General features: G+C 43.8%; 1 protein-coding gene across 1 annotated transcript in view; it reads right to left on the bottom strand.

The window, feature by feature from the left end:
* Positions 1 to 20,436, bottom strand: part of LOC124039879 (unconventional myosin-Id) — a 183,225-nt gene that overhangs the window by 152,555 nt on the left and 10,234 nt on the right. Inside the window, exons 2-3 of the mRNA XM_046356386.1 lie at positions 2,418 to 2,626; positions 1,625 to 1,718 (exon numbers count right to left, since the gene is read on the bottom strand). Coding sequence (XP_046212342.1) covers positions 1,625 to 1,718; positions 2,418 to 2,626 — 303 coding nt within the window. The remainder of the gene's footprint in view (positions 1 to 1,624; positions 1,719 to 2,417; positions 2,627 to 20,436) is intronic.

Genomic DNA, 20,436 nt, shown 5'->3' with positions numbered 1-20,436 from the left:
ACACGGCCCTCTTGATTCCTTCAGGCTTGTCCGCCTCATCCTTGGGAGTTATTCCTCATGTCTCGGTTTCAAAATGACGCCAGGCACTTGATGTCCGACAAACAACAGTTTTACAACAGGGAGCGTAAAAGACCAGTACTTCAGTAAGACAAATCCATATTCCCTTGTCCAAGACGCAATAAACGAGCATACAATTGCCTTATTTTTCTTAGCTGATGACATTTTTGCACCCTTTTAAATAACAAAAGAAGGCTTGCTAGCCGCTAGCCATGTGAAAACAAATCTCTCACCTTCAGCGCTGCCGTGGTTTTGAATTTGGCAGGAGAGGCGAGGCGGGTAGTCTTGCGCTGAATTAATAATATGAAACTCCTGTAAAATCATGAAAGCCTATTGGCTAATCAGAATTGACACACCTTGGGAACTACAACATTGCAGTGAATACCAATGAAACTTCAAAACCAATTTAAATTATTTTCAGATCTACCGCTTCTCATACTTGCTTTCAATGAGAATGACAGATCTATAAACACATTTGAGACCTGTTTCAAGAAGCTAGGTGTACGTCACACGCCACTACTTCACAGGAGATGCATTTGAACGTAAACATGTGAACTTTCATGTGCCTTAATAACAAACTTGTATGCCATCTGTAACTACCATTTTCATTTTTTATTATGAGCCTCGTTGGTTTAGCCACGGAAAAAGCTGGAACCTTCCCGCTAGCCATGAATGGCGGAGATAATGGATGGGTGATAGTAGCTACTAAAACAATTGGATACCACGAAATTGAGGAGAAAAAGGGGTAAAATAAATAAAATAAAATAATAATACAATTTAAAAAAAGATAATGGAAGGTCTGTACATGCTGAGAGATGAGTTCGGATTGGTCTGCCATGTAGCATGCTTCTGTCTATAACATGAGCTGCTAAGTGTGTGGATAATCCTTGCTGTCATCAAGGCAAAGGGTGGCTTTTTGAAGAACCTCAAATATATTTATATTTATATTTTTTGGTGATTACACGATTCCATGTGTTATTTCATAGTTTTGATGTCTTCACTATTATTCTACAATGTAGAAAATAGTAAAAATATAGAAAAACCCTTGAATGAGTAGGTGTTCTAAAATGTTTGACCGGTAGTGTAGTTGGTTAGCTTTAACTACCTGCAGATTCATGCATGGTGGCTAGCTATAACAATCAGTTTGTATTGCTTGTAGTATGTGTTAGGATTATGGTTACGCGTTTAGCTCCCTCTGTTTAGCACATGGCCTCACATGTGAACCCTTAAAGAGATGGGTGGGGCTAAGGCTTAAGAGGGTGTGAATGATGCTGAATGGGTGTAGACAAAGAAGAGCTCTCCAGTTGGTGTACCGAAACAGTGAAGGGCAGTGAATCCCTTTTCCATTATTCCTCAGCTACAGTTTATGATATATCATCGCTCTACTTTTATCCAATGTAAAAAAACACCATTTCAAATTTTGCTACATAAGACTGAATTGAGGTGGTGGGTCCACATTCCTACGTGAATTTGGTCAGGTCACGCAAAAAAATTACATAATGCAGATTTAAAAAAGGGACATTGTGAGAAGGTTAAAATGGCAACTTAATGGCAATACATTTCTCACCTTTCGACCTCAGCTCTTTGGCCGGGGTTTGTTATAGCAGCGATGTATTGCATGATGTATTTGCTGGCTTCCGTCTTTCCGGCTCCACTCTCCCCTGCAATGGAAAAACAACTGTTTTTGTTATAAAGCGCCATAATTTGCTATAGCTTTGTACTGCAATGTAATGTACTGCAATTTTTTTCTCTTTTTACTGCAATGTATGTGACATTTCAGATTTGAATTCAATTGGAACCTCTAAAATGTGATCTCCATTCTCATGGGCTTTTTTGAGGAGAGTTTAGGGTTTTGAGCCATTCGAGACAGAATATTCCTCTCTTCACCACTAAGTGGCGCTTTATCAACCAAATACTTTCACCATGCTGTCACAGCTTTTGGTTACTTAGCTTGTTTTCTTAGAAAGAAGGCAGTGTTGACCCTGCTATTTTCAACTAAATAGGGTCATATCGATTTCCCCCAAAATACTCTCCACCTAAATGACAATCTCACATTACTCCAGCCAGAAAACATTAGAGCAAAAGTCAGACATTACAAAAATATTTTGAGAGAACATTAAATTTGAACTTTAAAAGCTACATTTTCAAACCAAATCTAAGTTGGCATCCAGGAAGACGTGACTTGACCTGAACCAGTGTTATATGTACATGTATTACTTCTTATAAGCATGTATGAGCCCTTATGAATGCCCTATTATAAAGCTTAGAATATGTTAGCTATGATTTATGCTGGAATTAGTTCACTAGACAGATAACTTTGTGATTTGGTTGGCCGTTTAGAGGGCCCCCCCCCCCGTTACCTGAGATGACAATACAGGTGTCCTTGTTCCTCCTTTTCATGGCTTTGTAGGCTGCGTCTGCGATGGCGAAGAGATGTGGTGGTCGCTCGTACAACTCCCGGCCCTTGTACTGCTCGATGGTGTCTCGACCGTAGATGTTCATGGCGCGGTAAGGGTTAACAGACACCACCACCTCGCCGATGTAGGTGTAGATACGGCCCTTCTCAAACCTGCAGTACAGGAGAGAAAGAGCACAGGGAACTCACCGTCACCTAACAACATGATGCCATACCGCTGAGTCATTTCACTGTTACAGGACAGGTATACTTTTTAGAAAAAGGCACTTCTTTAAAAACATACCGTAATAAACCGCACCACAAATGCAGTTCAGTAGCACAGTCAAAAGTAACATTTTAGCACCAAAAAGCAGCAGAGACTCAGGCTAACACCAGGTCATGTTTACATCCCTCTCTCTATATGTCAATCCCCCCCCCCACCTTTAATACTACAACGCTTTACGTCAGACGATGATAGCTTTTCTATAGTGGTCTGCAGCCTAGAGGGATGAGTGTGTGTGTGTGTGTGCGCATACTTGGGGCTAACATACTTGTGCCCGCGTGGGGTTAACATACTTGTGCCCGCGTGGGGTTAACATACTTGTGCCCGCGTGGGGTTAACATACTTTTGCCCGCGTGGGGTTAACATACTTTTGCCCGCGTGGGGTTAACATACTTGTGCCCGCGTGGGGTTAACATATCGCCAAGAAGTTACATGACAATACACTTTTTTCACCATGTACATTTACACACAACCAGAATTTGCTTTAGAGTGAAGGTGCTGCCAGCAATAGACAATACAGAAACAGAATACATAGACACATGTCTGTATTCCACATAGACAGAATATGCAATATCGGTACAGTAAACACAAAACTCTGGCGTTTAGACTGATTGCAGTGGGAATATACCATTTAGAGAGGGTTAACATACTTGTGCCCGCGTTGGGTTAACATATCGCCAAGAAGTTACATGACAATACACCTTTTTCACCATGTACATTTACACACAACCAGAATTTGCTTTAGAGTGAAGGTGCTGCCAGCAATAGACAATACAGAAACAGAATACATAGACACATGTCTGTATTCCACATAGACAGAATATGCAATATCGGTACAGTAAACACAAAACTCTGGCGTTTAGACTGATTGCAGTGGGAATATACCATTTAGAGAGGGGGATATACTGTATGTAAGCAGAGAGAGGGGTGCTGCCATGGTGACTGTTTCTAGTGCATTTACAGTGTTGTGCAGAAGTGCACATAGTGCAAATGCAGTATAGTGCAGTTATTTGTATTAGAGGCCATTGATGGCAAGGTGCAGTGTTCGGCCCAACGCAAAGTCACTTCATCCCTATAAGCCCGATGGTCGGTTGACGAGGACCACTGTTCAGGTGGAGGGAAGCTTTGATCATGATTGACCTAAACAGTCTGCCAGAGTGGAGTCTTTGAAAGACGGAGTGTCCGGGGGTCAGCGATGATCTGACCTGCACGCTTCCTTGTCCTGGATGCTGCGGTGCCCCCGTGCTGAAATATGCGAAGGCCCAAGAGGTCGTCCACAGACCTCTTGGCAAAGAGGGCTTCAGTGGTGGTTTTGAGATGGGACAAGATAGGGTGCTCAAAATGGTATGACAGGGCCCCAACTCTAAAACCTACACCCAACGAGCCACACTGATCCTTGAGCAGTGAGCTATGCAGACTCCAGGGAAAGAGAGTGTCTTGACTGGGACTGATCTGGGCCTTCTCTCTCTATGCCCCCAGGCAGCCTGACTCACTTTCTTCCTTCTCTGAGTGGACCAGGGTTTCTCCCCCCGCCTACACAGAATAATAGGGCCTTTCTTTTCAGCTATACCCCAGTCAGGCCTACCTCTGCTTTGGTCCCAGGGTTCCACCTGGCGGCCCTGGGTTCTAGAGGCCTACACTAACAATATAATACAGCATATCTACTATACACCTTCAGAATTACTGCTTGTCCTAAGAGTGACGCTCTGGATTGATGCACTTATTTGATTGAACCCATTTTAGCCCTGGTCAGCCACTGAGGGCCGATCCTATTTTACAGTGCTATAACGACCCGGTTCGTGGTTACAACGATCTTACAACAATAAACACTAACTTTACTACAGCCTTGGTTATCCATGTCCTTCAGTCCCTGGAAACCTTGGCATTCAATGAACGTGGAATTGTTTTGGCTTGCTAATCTCTGTCCACAATCTTTAACGTCAGCGAAGGGATCACATAGTGGTTCAGCCTGCATACATGTTCTCGGATTCCGTTTTGATTCGGACTCAGCTGCATTGGTGATGTTAGATACTGCCCATATCTAAAAGATAAAACAGAGCGATCTACAAAACATTGACAGAGCAGCTGAGGAATAGCCACAACACATAAACACGGGTTGTTTTAGAACGAGAAGGATGGCTTTAGATATTAAAATGGAGAACAAATGAAGAGCTTCATTAAAACTACACAGAGTACACACAGAAACTACAATTAGCCACTTCCACAAACAAGCACGCCACCGCTAACTCGCTGACAGGTCAACAGGCGGCGATTAGCTCATTCTTCTGCACCCAGCCATGTTTGAGCCCTCATGTCATCAATCCCACGCACCACTGGGCACGGGTGACACCAAGACACTGTGCTCGTGTGCCCAGGGTGGCATTGTGTCCCCAGGCAGGGCCTGTTGAAGTGGTGGGCAGGCTGGCATGCTGGCTGGTGGCACGTCCCCTGGTGCGAGTCAGCCCTATGACTTGATGTGCCAGCACATTGTAACTGTATGTGTCATTGTGATCCATGTGGATTGTATATGTTCGATGTCGTTTCTTTACACTCCTTTGCTGCAAAACCAATTTGGCCTGGCTTTGAACTGGCACTGGAGAAAGAGCTATTGTGCCATCCTCCAGGGCGGAATGCTGCTGTGTGCACTGCCTGCTCCATTGTTCAGACGTCAATTGGGGGTCTTTGTCTAAGAAGCACAGATAGGCCGCCTTCTCCCTACATACCCTGTGCCAACAAACAGAGCTGCCCACTTAAAGTGCACATGTCCAATGGCTTCTGGGGGAATGTATACAATGAACTACCAGTTGGGAGTGATCTATCTTTGATCTCAGTTGGAGGGAAATCAACTAAATTGACAGCATAATAATTGAAGGTGAATCTACATAATATAGGTTACTGTAGGCCCAGCTTTCAGATGGGACGTGGGGAAAATACTTTAGTCCGAATTTCAGTGTTATCGAGAACCTCACAAGGGAGTGTAATTGTGTCATTGTGGTTTGGTTTCCATCCACACCCAATATGGAACAGAAAAAGAAAAAAAATGATAGGCAAGGAAATATCCTCATCTGTGTGCGGTACAACTAAACGAAATGATTATTCATGGGAATACAATGTCCCACCCAGTTTCAACAATACAGACAGTGTCTGGTAAAATCCCAGCAGTGACCTAGTGTTTTCCCAATATCTGGCTTTTATAAATGGACATTATGAGTAACATCCTATTCCATCATAATCTATAGTTGGTATCAGAGGGCATCAGTTCAAAAACAGAATCAATTGTGTGTGTATTATGATGAGACATCTGTGGGAGTGTGTGTTCTCATTCTGGGGAATTTCAGTAACAGAGAGATAACTTAAAAAGATAAAACAGACTGGAGTTGGAGTGGAGGCTAAACATTGTGTGGATGTTTCTGGGAGGTTGGGAAACGTTGTGGGCCTTTGGGTTCCGGGCTATGGTCTTTAGAATAATTGGAGGTGGGTGGGAGGTTTCTATGGTAATCCCTCCTTCTCCTCCCTTTCCTTCCGTTTCCCGGCAGCACTAAGGAGGGGTCCTGCTGGAGAGAGATCAAGGCTGTTGGCCGTGCCAGTCAGATACACTTCCCCTCACAAATGGGCCCGGAGCAGAAAGAAAGAGAGGGGGGGGGGGGTGAGTGGGGCTGAGACCAGAGAGAGAGAGCAGAGAGGGAGAGAGAGAGAGAGAGCAGAGGGCGAGAGAGACACTATATATACACACATGATATGACATTTGAAATGTCTTCATTATTTTGGAACTTCTGTGAGTTGAATGTTTACTGTACATTTGTACGGTTTATTATCTACTTCACTACATATGTTTCCCGTGCCAATAAAGCTCTTGAATTGAGAATGTGAGGTCGGAAAGGGAGAGAAAGAGAATTCAGGACTCGAGAGTAAGGTGTGGCCAAAACTTTGGGACTGTCGCTTTCACTTGACCTCTACTGCTCTCTTCTTTTTACACTGGCTGTCTCTATTTCAAGTGACTGCCTACGTGTCAGAGAGATGATAGAGACTGGGCCTCCTTATACAGTACAAACAGAGAAGGGCTACACCACAAGCTAGACCACAAACAATCAATCTCAAGACCTGCCATGGTTTCTGAACTAGTTAGTTAATGTCTACTACACTGTGACTGTCAGTTCATCCTGTCCGTATAACCATCCCAATGCCACACACACACACACACACAGATGGGGGTGGGGTCCACAAAAAAAAGGGGGGGGGCCCAGTGGCTCACGGTTTTGCATAGCCATAGTCATACCCACATCCATTCTCACAGTCAGTCAGCCCTAAGCAAAATTGTGTTGTGCTAATTTCCTGCAATTCTAGGGCGGAGAGAAATGTTAGAGTTTTTATGATATCGGAGTGAGAGTGACTAACAAAAATCAATGGGGGACAGTCAGTAATTCGACCATGATTACTATACATTTAGATAGCTTGTCGCTAGACTAACTTACCAATGGGGTGTAACAGTTCAACAAACCTACGGTCCAGTACGTATTGGGGTTTTGGGTTCACGGTTCGGCTAAGGTACAGAGGGAAAATGAAATGCCAACAGTTACTCTAGATCATTTTTGTTTATTTGTCTAAATAGAAGTTTTTTTTAAAGTGTCCCCGTTCCAAAATGGACCCGGGGCTTTCCCAGCTGGACAAATATGCATAAATACATTTTTCAATATAGGAGACCCGTTCCAAATGGACCCGAGGACGACCAGTTCCGTATTAGACATGGTCGGATCTGAGCGAGGGAAGCAGCAGAAAAGTAATTTTATAAGCTACTTTATTAACCAGAGCTGATACAGCACGAGGGAGAGGCGGAGGAGGAGCCTTGAGGTGTGTGTACCGTGAGCGAGTGACACGGGAGCAAGGAGGGAGAGACAGCAACCAAACATAAGCAGTCTCGCGTTAGAATACTAACTTCTAGCTTGTCATAGCTATGATTTTACTGAGTTACAGTTCATATAAGTAAATCAGTCAATTGAAATACATTCCATTAGGTGCAGCCATGGGTGTGCCTTGGAGGGCAAAGGCCCACCCACTTGGCAGCCAATCAGAATTAGTTTTTCCGCCACAAAAAGGGCTTTAGTACAAACAGAAATACTCCTCAGGGAAAGATGAACTGAGCAAAGTACAGAGAGATCCTTGATGAAAATCTGCTCCATAGTGCTCAGGACCTCAGACTGGGGGCGAAGGTTCACCTTCCAACAGGACAACGACCCTAAGCACACAACCAAAACAACGCAGGAGTGGCTTCGGTACAAGTCTCTGAATGCCCTTGGTGGACAATTTCAGTTTGTCCGTGATGTATATGCTGACTAACTTACCTTCTCCACTACTGTCCCATCGATGTGGATGGGGGGGGGGAATGCTCCCTCTGCTGTTTCCTGAAGTCCACGATCATCTCCTTTGTTTTGTTGATGTTGAGTGTGGGATTATTTTCCTGACACCACACTCCGAGGGCCCTCACCTCCTCCCTGTAGGCCGTCTCGTCGTTGTTGGTAATCAAGCCTACCACTGTAGTGTCGTCTGCAAACTTGATGACTGAGTTGGAGGCGTGCATGGCCACGCAGTTATGGGTGAGCAGGGAGTACAGGAGAGGGCTGAGAATGCACCCTTGTGGGGCCCCAGTGTTGAGGATCAGCGGGGTGGAGATGTTGTTTCCGACCCTTACCACCAGTGGGCGGCCCGTCAGAAAGTCCAGGACCCAGTTGCAGAAGGCAGGGTCGAGACCCAGGGTCTCGATCTTAATGACAAGTTTGGCAGGTACTATGGTGTTAAATGCTGAGCTGTAGTCAATGAACAGCCTTCTTACATAGGTATCCCTCTTGTCCAGATGGGATAGGTCAGTGTGCAGTGCGATTGTGTCGACTGTGGACCTATTGGGGCGGTATGCAAACCGAGGTGGGTCTAAAGTATTAGGTAGGGTGGAGGTGATATGATCCTTGACTCGTATCTCAAAGCACTTCATGACGACAGAAGTGAGTGCTACGGGGTGATAGTCATTTGGTTCAGTTACCTTAGCTTTCTTGGGAACAGGAACAATGTTGGCCATCTTGAAGCATGTGGGCACAGCAGACTGAGATATGGATTGATTGAATATGTCCGTAAACACACCAACCAGCTGGACTGCGCAGCTAGGGATACCGTCTAAGCCGGTAGCCTTGTAAGGGTTAACACGTTGAAAGGTTTTACCCACGTTGGCCATGGTGAAGAAGAGCCCACAGGCTTTGGTAGCAGGCCATGTCAGTGGCACTGTATTGTCCTCAAAGCGAGCAAAGAAGTTGTTTAATTTGTTTGGGAGAAAGACGTCAAAGTCCGCGATGGGGCTGGTTTTCTTTTTGTAATCCATGATTGACTGTTAGACCCTGCCACATCCGTCTCATGTCCGAGCTGTTGAATTGCGACTCTACAAAGCGTCTCTATACTGACGCTTTGCTTGTTTGATTTCCTTGTGGAGGGAATAGCTACACTGTCTGTATTTGGTTATGTTGCCAGTCGCCTTGCCATGATTAAAAGCAGTGGTTTGCGCTTTTCAGTTTTGCGCGAATGCTGCCATCAATCCACGTACTGAACGGTTCAGTAGGAATAAGTCTACCGCTACAGTCTACCGTTACAGCCATACTTACCAATTTAAAATGCTGTAGCTGACATGGAGCTAAATTTAATGACTGTCAGTGACTGACATAACAAGAGAAAAACTTCTGATGCACAATCCCCCTCCCAAAGAAAACAAGTGGGGAGAGGGAATTGATGCACAGGCCTACAAAAGGGAGGCTGCCAGTTGCCCATCCCTGATCTATTCAATAACTTGTTTATCTACAGACGATGCCTAGGGGTAAAAGGGCTAGGGGTTGTTTCTGGACACAGCCAGACACTGTGTTAGTCAAAAACTGTGTCTAGAGATCCAACAACAAGTGGTGGCTGGCTGTTATCAGTGCTTCAAATGGTTGGGGACTTCCAGTAATTAAGACTTGGATAATATCCGGCTGTTTCACTTTTCTCTCGCTCTGTGACTATACCATCAAGCAGCATTCTGCTCTCTCGGTTTAGACTGATTTACAGCTGATCTGGCCCAGTGCATGCTGGGTATGACCTTTCATGGATTATGGTTCTCTCACACTTTTATGGGGCAGTTCATGAGAGAAATGGAAACGGGTGATTCAGGGATAAGTAAAGTTTTTCTACTGGTAGTTTAAGGGTTATTTGAGGCCATTTTGGGTGATTTCAGCCAATGCAATTGTATAAGAAGTCATAGTTCTGGAAGTGTTTGATTAAATTGAAGAGATATTCACTTCAAAACACCCATTACTGGTCAAGTCATAAATATAAAACAAATATTTAGTCACAGGCATCAATTGACAAATCCAAGACTGATAATCTGAATGACAATTTCAAGTCAAAGTACATACTACTGTATATCTGACACAAAATGTTATTTGATGGCCTACTGGCCATTACACCTGAATGAAGCAATCCTAGCATCAATCCCCCCCCCCCCCACTCTTTCTACATGCATCTACTACGGGCCTCCTTCTCCCTCAGCTCGTCAAACATCTGGGGACTGCATTAGAAGATTTTCCACTGCTTTGTAAACCCTGCTTAGTGCTAAACAGCAGCTCCTAGCTCCCACTCCAGCCCGTCTGCCTGGCTGTGGAAGACCAGAGGCCTTCAACACTTAACACTCCCAGCCCTTGGCCCAAAGACAAATCAATCTTTATAAGCATATACTGTAGGAGTGGATCTGGATTCCTCCTCTGTACTGTAGCGTAGCTACTGGAGCACAGCTGGAGCAGGGCTGACTGGGTGAGCTCTACCTCCCCTCTGCTCTAATGACAGCACATCTGCAGATTTATGTTTCATGTTAGCGCATAAGTTTTAGCCTAGCATGACTAGCATGTGTTCCCATGCACTCCACTTTCATTGGCCCGCCTCTGAATACTTAGGCAATGGGAGCCAGGTGTAAACAGCTTGGCTGGAGATCGGGTGGCTGACAGTAGTGTTTCTTTGTGCCTCTGACCTTTATTGTCTATACCCTGACGGAGAAGATCACAGCTACTTCCTAGGCCAATCCTGAGCTAGGGGAGCTCAGCGAGAGAAGAAAATATTCATTTTAGTCAGATTAAGTTTCAAGAATTCAATAAAGAGACTTCAGAGAGGGGAGGGGAGTCTGGCTGGCTGTTGGGCCTGTCTGCCGGCCCAATGCGGAACCCGTTTGCACTTTAACACGTTGGCCTGTCCAGTCACTAATGTAAAGGCACAGCAACTAGCACATAGGAGGATGACAATAGGCCGCTGAGAGAGAGAGAAAGACAAGGCCACCCAAAATAGACTCAGACGTTACTCAGCAGGATATTTCAGGAAAGCACTTGGATTTCTGTCACGGGTAAAAAGAGGGCAGGGAAAAGCACAAAAACAGACAGAAAAGGAGCGAGGGAGACAAAGAGAAAAGGGAGAAGTTACAGATGCAGAATCTTAATTTGACCAGTTTCTCACAACAAGAAAATAATCCTGCAGCAACAGGAAATGGAAATTATTGTGTGGATTATAATTAGTGGACATTTTCTGGGGGGGTGAAAGAGAGAGAGGGGGAGCGAGAGAGATGATGATAAAGAGTGGCTAGATGGCCAGTCAGAGGTGTGTGAAGTGAGTCATGCTAGTGCTGTGAACTGATCTCAGACCTGGCTGTGAAAGCCAGATCCCTCACAGTGCCTCAGGGAACAAAGCCAAAAGGTGAACAAGAAGAACTGGAGAATGACATGACCTCTGTCCGCCCCAGCCGCTACAAACACACAGCAGAATTAGAATGACTCACACTTAAAGCATTCCTGCATGACATGACACACAGGATTCCTACCAAGCACCTTAAATCAGTCATTCAAAAGGTGTCATTCTGATCACTATCCACATGTATGCAACATGTGTCATCGTGTCTAAATTAGTTTCCGGGGTCTTTCAGCAGAAAGTTGATGTAACAGAGGATGTGGTTCACCTTGTTATAGCATGAGCCAAACAACCTTAGATTCAATCAGATTAGGCTTCCAACTATCAAGATTTAATCAAGGTCCTCCCAGAGCTTGGACACGTTGCCCTGGGCAGAATGCATATGCCAGACAGACTGATCTACTGAATGACTAGTACAGACTCTCTACATAAGATGGGTTACATTATGATCCTACTGTACTATAGACATATCAAGAAGGGGACAACATAATGGGGGGCGGCCCGGGAGGAATTGCAAGGGAAAAAGAGAGAAAGATGGAGAGAGAAAAATCAATAAACTGTATGAGGGATATGACGAGAGAAAAAAATGGAACGAAAGAGTGGGGAAGAGAGAGGAGGCATTAGAAGGACCACAAACATGGCGCTGGACGGCCAGCGTCCGCCTGCCAACGCACACAGTCCACAAATGAGACGTCTGTGACTCTGAAGCCTGGCGGGACTTATTTTAGGAGGGGAAAGGCTCCAAAAGCACAGCCCTGTTTATGTAAGGGCGGTAATGTGTTTCAGATTACAGGGGGTTGTATGGAAATTCTTGTGGCAAGACTGGCCTTTTCAATGCTGTAGAGCGAGAGAGAAAAGGAAGGAGACATTTTTGAGAAAAGGCTATCCATGTGCTGGTCCTACCTTTTTCAGCTTTAGAAAATAATGTTTTATTTATTTTAACATTATTTAACTAGGCAAGTCAGTTAAGAACAAATTCTTATTTTCAATGACGACCTAGGAACAGTGGGTCAACTGCCTGTTCAGGGGCAGAACGACAGATTTGTACCTTGTCAGCTCGGGGATTTGAACTTGCAACCTTTCGGTTACTAGTCCAACACTCTGTAGGGAATACTGAGGTACTGAGGAAGCAAAAGTCAAGGAAATAGGGAGGGGGAGTACTGTATGCTAGGCTACGGAGGAGTCTAAAATACTACCAAATTGTGCTGAAAAAGGAATGGAGTGGAGTCTGGCAGTAGTCTAGTTCAAAAGCTGATGAATACAGTTTGCTGCTAAAATGTTGAGGATTGTGTCGGACTCAGTAAGAGTATACAGCTACCACCCTATAGTAATCAAAACACTTGGCAAATGAGGGATGCAAAGTATATTGAAAGCAGGTGCTTCTACACAGGTGTCGATCCTGAGTTAATTAAGCAATTAACATCCCATCATGCTTAGGGTCATGTATAAAAATGCTAAGCAAGACATTATTTTGGCTCCCAATGGATATGCCCCCATAGAATGACATTGCCCCCATCCAAAGGGCACAAGCGGTCACTGAATGGTTGGATGAGCATGACAACTGTGTAAACCATATGCCATAGCCATCTCAAATCACCAGATCTCAACCCAATTGAAAACTTAAGGAAGATTCTGGAGCATTGCCTGAGACTGTCACCACCATCAACAAAATGATGGAATTTCTCATGGAAGAATGGTGTCGCATCCCTCCAAGAGTTCCAGACACTTGTAGAATCTATGCCAAGGCGCATTGAATCTGTTCTGGCTCATGGTGACCCAACACCCTATTAAAAACACTTTATGTTGGTGTTTCCTTTATTTTGGTAGTTGCCTGTACATTTGAAATGATCTTGTGGGGTGACATTGTCGAAGTCTCCTTCTAGTCATCTGCTTTCATCAACATCCATCCACCTTCTTTGCTGTTCTTGGCAAGAGGAACTTTCAGCCGGGCAAGCGAGAAGTAGAGAAACGGGACGAGTTCTGCGTCTTTAAATAGTGACTACCACTAAGGGGAGAAGAAAACTTTAATATGAGGGTTTAGGATCTAACATTCCTGGAGGCTATGTGGCGTGTTATCGCCAATTATTATTATTTTTTAGCTCCAGGGTTCAGCAATGTCTGTCAGGACAACGTGTTCTCCTAGAGTTTGTTTTTATCAGGGGAAGAACAAAGGGGGAAGAACAAAGAAAAGAGAAATATGCAAGATCTGGCACAAGAAAGACCCTTGGCCAAGTGCTACCATAATGCATTAATTCCAATGGAGCATGGTCTACCCCCAAGCCAAAAGACTCCTGAAAATGTAATCAAAAACACCTAATCTAATTAAATATTGTTATTTTACTGCTGTTCTTTAATTACTTGTTACTTGTATTTCTTATTTGTATTTTTTTTAACTGCATTGTTGGTTACGGGCTTGTAAGTAAGCGTTTCACTGTAAGGTCTACTACACCTGTTGTAAAATTTGGTTGATTTGGTCGAAGGCAATGTATTCCACAATAGATTTGCTTTTCGGACTCCTATAAACTCTCCTCTATGCTAGAAGAGATAGTGTGGTGTTGTATATTAGACCGATCCTGTATCATGGAAAGAGGAAGTAGAACCTTTCACCTATCCCGTCTGCTTCTGCTCACTGCACCCAAACCGTGGAGACTTTGATCCCAGTGATTGCTCTGCAGGGAAGGAGTCACATGGAGGGAGTCGGGTTGCTATGTTTGGTGTCTCTCATCTCGTCGACGATTCAATCTGCTGTTACGGCAACAAATGAGTGTTTATACGCCTGAAACGGGAGAAGTTGCCAGGCCCTTTTCAGATATATACACACACACACACGCCTCTTCCTTCCGTGAACCGGACATGATACAAACAGATCTTGGTGTCATTATACACCTTATCATTCGCTCAAACGTATGGAGTGTGTCTTGATTCTGAAATACACATTTTCACATGAATTTATAAAAATAAAAAAAAAGTATGAATATCTCAAAACAACCTTTTTTATTTTGTTAATTAAAAAAAATTGTGTTTAGAACAATACAGTTTTTTTAATGGATCAACAAGGGGCGTGGTTAAAGTTACACTGAAGGCATCCCGAAAAATGCTTTCAAGGCTCGGTCCACCCAAGTATTTCTTTAGCAACAAAATCCCTGCAACATACTCTACAATTACCTAACATTTGGGCTCTATAGGCCAGACAGTCTTACACACACACACAATTTCACAGAGAAAGCCTTCCCTAGCCAGGGATGCCTAACAACTCTCCCTGAGGAATTGGGAGGTGCTTTCATGCAGATGCAGTCCCACTCTGAGCAGGAAGCGGAGCACCAGTTGTGTGTCTATCCTAGATGAAAATCATATGAGCCTATTCCTCATCGTATTATTTGTCATCTGAGTATTATTCTTATTTTTATCTTGTCATCATAACTTCCGTATGACTTTAAATCTCAAGACATTGTGCCCTGTCAGCTGATATTCAGACTTAGAGAGGAGATGCAGGAAGCATTTAAATGTGAAGCCAGTTAAAGAGAAATGCCAATGCGAAGAGGCAGCATTCCTGCTTCCTTTGCCCTCCTCCAGGCTCCATATTCTTGGCTCCTTCCTGTTCCAATCCCCTCTTAGAGGAGTTCAAAGTTCAAACCAATTGGAACAAAGATAGAATAAGAGTAGCTTTGAATACTACACGAAAAATACTGCAGTCACTAAGTCATGATGTCCCCAACAAGGGTCACCACCATCTTCATGTTTTGATTAGGTGGAAACCATCAGATAAGGCTGGCAAAAGAAACATTCTAGTCTAACCGACCGAACAGGGTTGATGGGCAGGGTCACCATTACACTAGTTCTAAGTGTTTTTCAAGCAAAAAAAAGTACACTTTCCAAGGAATGTCTCTAGATCGAGGATGTAAGTTTGGGAGTCAGTGAGAGAAGAGAACAGTCTTAACTGCTGACATGGTGGAGTGGTTATCAGCTATTTAATCTGCAGTATCAGGGACTCTTGATAGGAAGGAGAAAAAAGGAAAAAAAACACCTAGTTGTTTTGGAAAACAATTACATTTAATGGCAGCGGTTTGCCAAAACGTTTTCCTGCAGACCCAGCGACAGACAAAACAACACTGCCAAAGTTCCATATAGCGTGGTAGTGGGTGTGGCCAATGGCGCCATTTCCGACCAAATGTTTTAGAGGACCTCCGCTTAGCCTCAGAAACAAAATGTTGCAGTTTTAAAGCTAATTTCCTCAAACATTATAACAAAATCAACACATTTTTTAAATTGTCTAGTTATTATTTTGGTTATTGTTAGTTCTTATTTAAAAATATATAGTTCCATTATTTTTCCTACATATTTGATCTTTTTTAGGTCATTTGAGGTTACACTGAAAACGTTTTATGTTCTGGACGGCAACAATTTAGTGCTAAATGAATATGGGGGAACACTGAGTGGGCTACACCACCAGAGATGTGTAGATAAGGATGTTCCAGAATCTGCCATGGTTCGCTTACATTCGGCCCCTTATCTGCTGACTGGTCCGTTGAAGCAGAATTCCCAGGACCTTTACTGGAATTTCAGTTTCCATACAAAACATTTCCACAAAGAGATTGGGCATCTGCTGGGGATATATTTAGGAAGTTCCTTGGCACTGTGCTCTCAGAGGCAAGACTGCTCGACTTCAAGTCAAACAAAGTCAATGTCAACTGGACAAGCAGTCTGGGCCGAGGTTTCATCATTAGAACCTTCGTAAGGGACATAATTAAATATCCTGGCTGTTTCCCCACAACCATCATTACTTAATTAAGTTGCACCACTCATAGAACATTGCCTCCATCGTTAGACATGTTTTTGTTTTTACCTACATAAAGAAGATCTCCGATAAACATTGAATCAAATAAACATCCGTACCACTGCCGATAACTTCACAACGAAGTTGACTACAGATACTGTGTACTCGGAAAGTATTCAGACATTTTTCAACATTTTTCAACATGTTATTTTACAGCCTTGTTCTAAAATGGATAACATTGGTTTTCCCATCATCAAATCTAAACACAATACCCCATTTATGACAAAGCAAAAAAAGGATTAGAAATGTTTGCAAATGTATTATATATATATTTTTTTAACAGAAATATCACATTTACATAAGTATTCACACTCTTTACTAGGTACTTTGTTGAAGCACCATTGGCAAGTCTTCTTGGGTATGAAGCTACAAGTGTGGCACACTTGCATTTGGGGAGTTTCTCCCATTCTTCTCTGCGATCCTCTCAAGCTCTGTCAGGTTGGATGGGGAGCGTTGCTGCACAGCTATTTTCAGATCTCTCCAGAGATGGTCAAGCGGGTTCAAGTCCGGGCTCCAGCTGGGCCACTCAAGGAAATTCAGAGACTTGTCCGAAACCACTCCTGTGTTGTCTTGGCTGTGTGCTTGGGGTCGTTGTCCTGTTGGAAGGTGAACCTTCTCCCCAGTCTGAGGTCCTGAGCGCTCTGGAGCAGGTTTTCATCAAGGATATCTCTGTACTTTGCTCTGTTCATCTTTCCCTCGATCTGGACTAGTCTCCCAGTCCCTTCCACTGAAAAACATCCCCAAACCTACGACCACCATAGGGATGGTATTGGCCAGGTTTCCTCCAGACATGACGCTTGGCATTCGGGCCAAAGTGTCCAATCTTGGTTTCATCAGACCAAATAATCTCATTTTTCCATGGTCTGAGAATCCTTTAGGTGCCTTTTGGCAAACTCCAAGTGGGCTGTCATGTGCCTTTTACTGATTACTGTCTTCCATCTGGCCACTCAACCATAAAGGCCTGATTGGTGGAGTGCTGCAGAGATGCTTGTCCTCCTCAAAGGTTCTCCCATCCACAGTGGAACTCTGCAGCTCTTTCAGACTGACCATCGGGTTCCTGGTCACCTCCCTGAAAAAGGCCTTTCTCCCCTGATTGCTCAGTTTGGCCAGCTCTGTCTTGGTGGTTCCAAACCTCTTCCATTTAAGAATGATCGGGGCCACTATGTTCTTGGGGACCTTAAAAGCTGCATAAATGTTCTGGTACCTGTTGAATTTATTATGGATAAATGAATAAACAATATCCCCATTTTAAATATAATTGTATCTAGGTAAACTTATACTCTGTATGTATAATAGACAATATGAGTTCATAAGAAGAAATTGTGTGACAGGACAAAGAGTAATAAAATATTAATGAACACCATTCCAACTGGACAGAAACAAAGGAGTTGTGGACTGTGTAAACACATAAGGTCGTTAGCCTATGGTTGACCCAACCTGAAACGTAGCTCTGGGGTTGTTAGATAAGGCAGTGAGTGCATTCCTAGAGTTTCTGTTAATTAAACCTGTCAGTTCAGTGGTGATCGATAATGTTGAGGGGTCAAAAGTTATCTGGGAGTGTGTAAGTAAGTTAGAATGAACTTTTCACCTTACTTTGTCCTGTCGAGAGGAGGGGGTTCGGTTAAGGCAGTGAAATGACGTCATGATCTGTATTTAAACTGATGCATGTGCTTGAGTGGTAGCGCGCTCCGATAATAAATTATATTACCTATTATTTAAAGACTGGTCTGTGTCTATTTTATGCAAACAAGAAATCTTACAAATTCTCATAAAATAGATTAAGGGCTTTCAATTGATGAAAGCACATTGTCATAATTAAATTATATTAACAGTACCCTTCCCCAGATCTGTGCCTCAACACAATCCTGTCTCTGAGCTCTACAGACAATTGGGACAATTCCCAATTCCTGTATTTTGCTCTGACATGCACTGTTGATTGGGGGACCTTATATATACACACAGGTGTGTGTCTTTCCAAATTATGTCCAGTCAATTGAATTTACCACAGGTGGACTCCAATCAAGTTATAGAAACATCTCAAGGATGATCAATGGAAACAGGATGCACCAGAGCTCAATTTCGAGTCTCACAGCAAAGGGTCTGAATATTTTTTTATATACACTGCTCAAAAAAAATAAAGGGAACACTTAAACAACACAATGTAACTCCAAGTCAATCACACTTCTGTGAAATCAAACTGTCCACTTAGGAAGCAACACTGATTGACAATAAATTTCACATGCTGTTGTGCAAATGGAATAGACAACAGGTGGAAATTATAGGTAATTAGCAAGACACCCCCCAATAAAGGAGTGGTTCTGCAGGTGGTGACCAAAGACCACTTCTCAGTTCCTTTGCTTCCTGGCTGATGTTTTGGTCACTTTTGAATGCTTGCGGTGCTTTCACTCTAGTGCTAGCATGAGACGGAGTCTACAACCCACACAAGTGGCTCAGGTAGTGCAGCTCATCCAGAATGGCACATCAATACGAGCTGTGGCAAGAAGGTTTCCTGTGTCTGTCAGCGTAGTGTCCAGAGCATGGAGGCGCTACCAGGAGACAGGAGACGTGGAGGAGGCCGTAGGAAGGCAACAACCCAGCAGCAGGACCGCTACCTCCGCCTTTGTGCAAGGAGGAGCACTGCCAGAGCCCTCCAGCAGGCCCTCCACCAGTGTCTGCTCAAACGGTCAGAAACAGACTCCATGAGGGTGGTATGAGGGCCTAACGTCCACAGGTGGGGGTTGTGCATACAGTCAAACACTGTGTAGGACATTTGGCATTTGCCAGAGAACACCAAGATTGGCAAATTCGCTACTGGCGCCCTGTGCTCTTCACAGATGAAAGCAGGTTCACACTGAGCATGTGACTGACGTGACGGAGTCTGGAGACGCCGTGGAGAACATTATGCTGCCTGCAACATCCTCCAGCATGACCGGTTTGGCGGTGGGTCAGTCATGGTGTGGGGTGGCATTTCTTTGGGGGGGCCGCACAGCCCTCCATTTGCTCGCCAGAGGTAGCCTGCCATGAGGTACCGAGATGAGATCTTCAGACCCCTTGTGAGACCATATGCTGGTGCGGTTGGCCCAGGGTTCCTCCTAATGCAAGACAATGCTCGACCTCATGTAGCTGGAGTGCTGGAGTGGATGCTATGGACTGGCCCGCCCGTTCCCCAGACCTGAATCCAATTGAGCACATCTGGGACATCATGTCTCGCTCCATCCACCAACGCCACGTTGCACCACAGACTGTCCAGGAGTTGGCGGATGCTTTCGTCCAGGTCTGGGAGGAGATCCCTCAGGAGACCATCCGCCACCTCATCAGGTGCATGCCCAGGCGTTATAGGGAGGTCATACAGGCACGTGGAGGCCACACACACTACTGAGCCTCACTTTGACTTGTTTTAAGTTGGATCAGCCTGTAGTATGGTTTTCCACTTTAATTTTGAGTGTGACTCCAAATCCAGACCTCCATGGGTTGATACATTTGATTTCCATTGATAATGTGTGATTTTGTTGTCAGCACATTCAACTATGTAAAGAAAAAAGTATTTAATAATAATATTTCATTCATTCAGATCTAGGATGTGTTATTTTAGTGTTCCCTTAATTTTTTTAAGCAGTGTACATTTGCAGAGATTTCAACAAAAATATGTCTTTGCTTTGTCTTTATGGACTATTGTGTGTAGACTGATAAGGACAATAATGAATTCAATTTAGAATGAGGCTGTAACATAACAAAATGTGGAAAAGTGAAGGGGTCTGAATACCATTCAAATGCAATGTACATAGTTGCCAATGTATTTGCAATTGTTACAAACAAGCGAAGGATAAAAGATGCTTCAAATGAAAACAGAGATGACTGCATTAAAATATAAATAGCCTATAGTATAGGCTGAGCCTATATTTAAAAAAATATTGAAATCAATTCCATGTTCATTCGTTAGAAAGCAAATTACAGACTCCTCTTTGAATCTGCGCATTTCTCCAAAGTTCAGTTGTCCGGAGTCTGTCAGGACCTAGGATCAATGGAGACACTCAAGTTTTTTAAACCTGTATCTCTTGACACAATCATGAAAACAGTAGTGGCCTCTAAACCGTCAAGCTGCATACTGGACCCTATTCCAATTAAACTACT

Source organism: Oncorhynchus gorbuscha, linkage group LG07 (genome assembly GCF_021184085.1).
Source record: "Oncorhynchus gorbuscha isolate QuinsamMale2020 ecotype Even-year linkage group LG07, OgorEven_v1.0, whole genome shotgun sequence".
NCBI classification, from domain to species: Eukaryota; Metazoa; Chordata; class Actinopteri; order Salmoniformes; family Salmonidae; genus Oncorhynchus; species Oncorhynchus gorbuscha.
The sequence above is the reverse complement of the archived record's forward strand: the minus strand, read 5'-3'. Positions and strand labels throughout refer to the sequence as shown.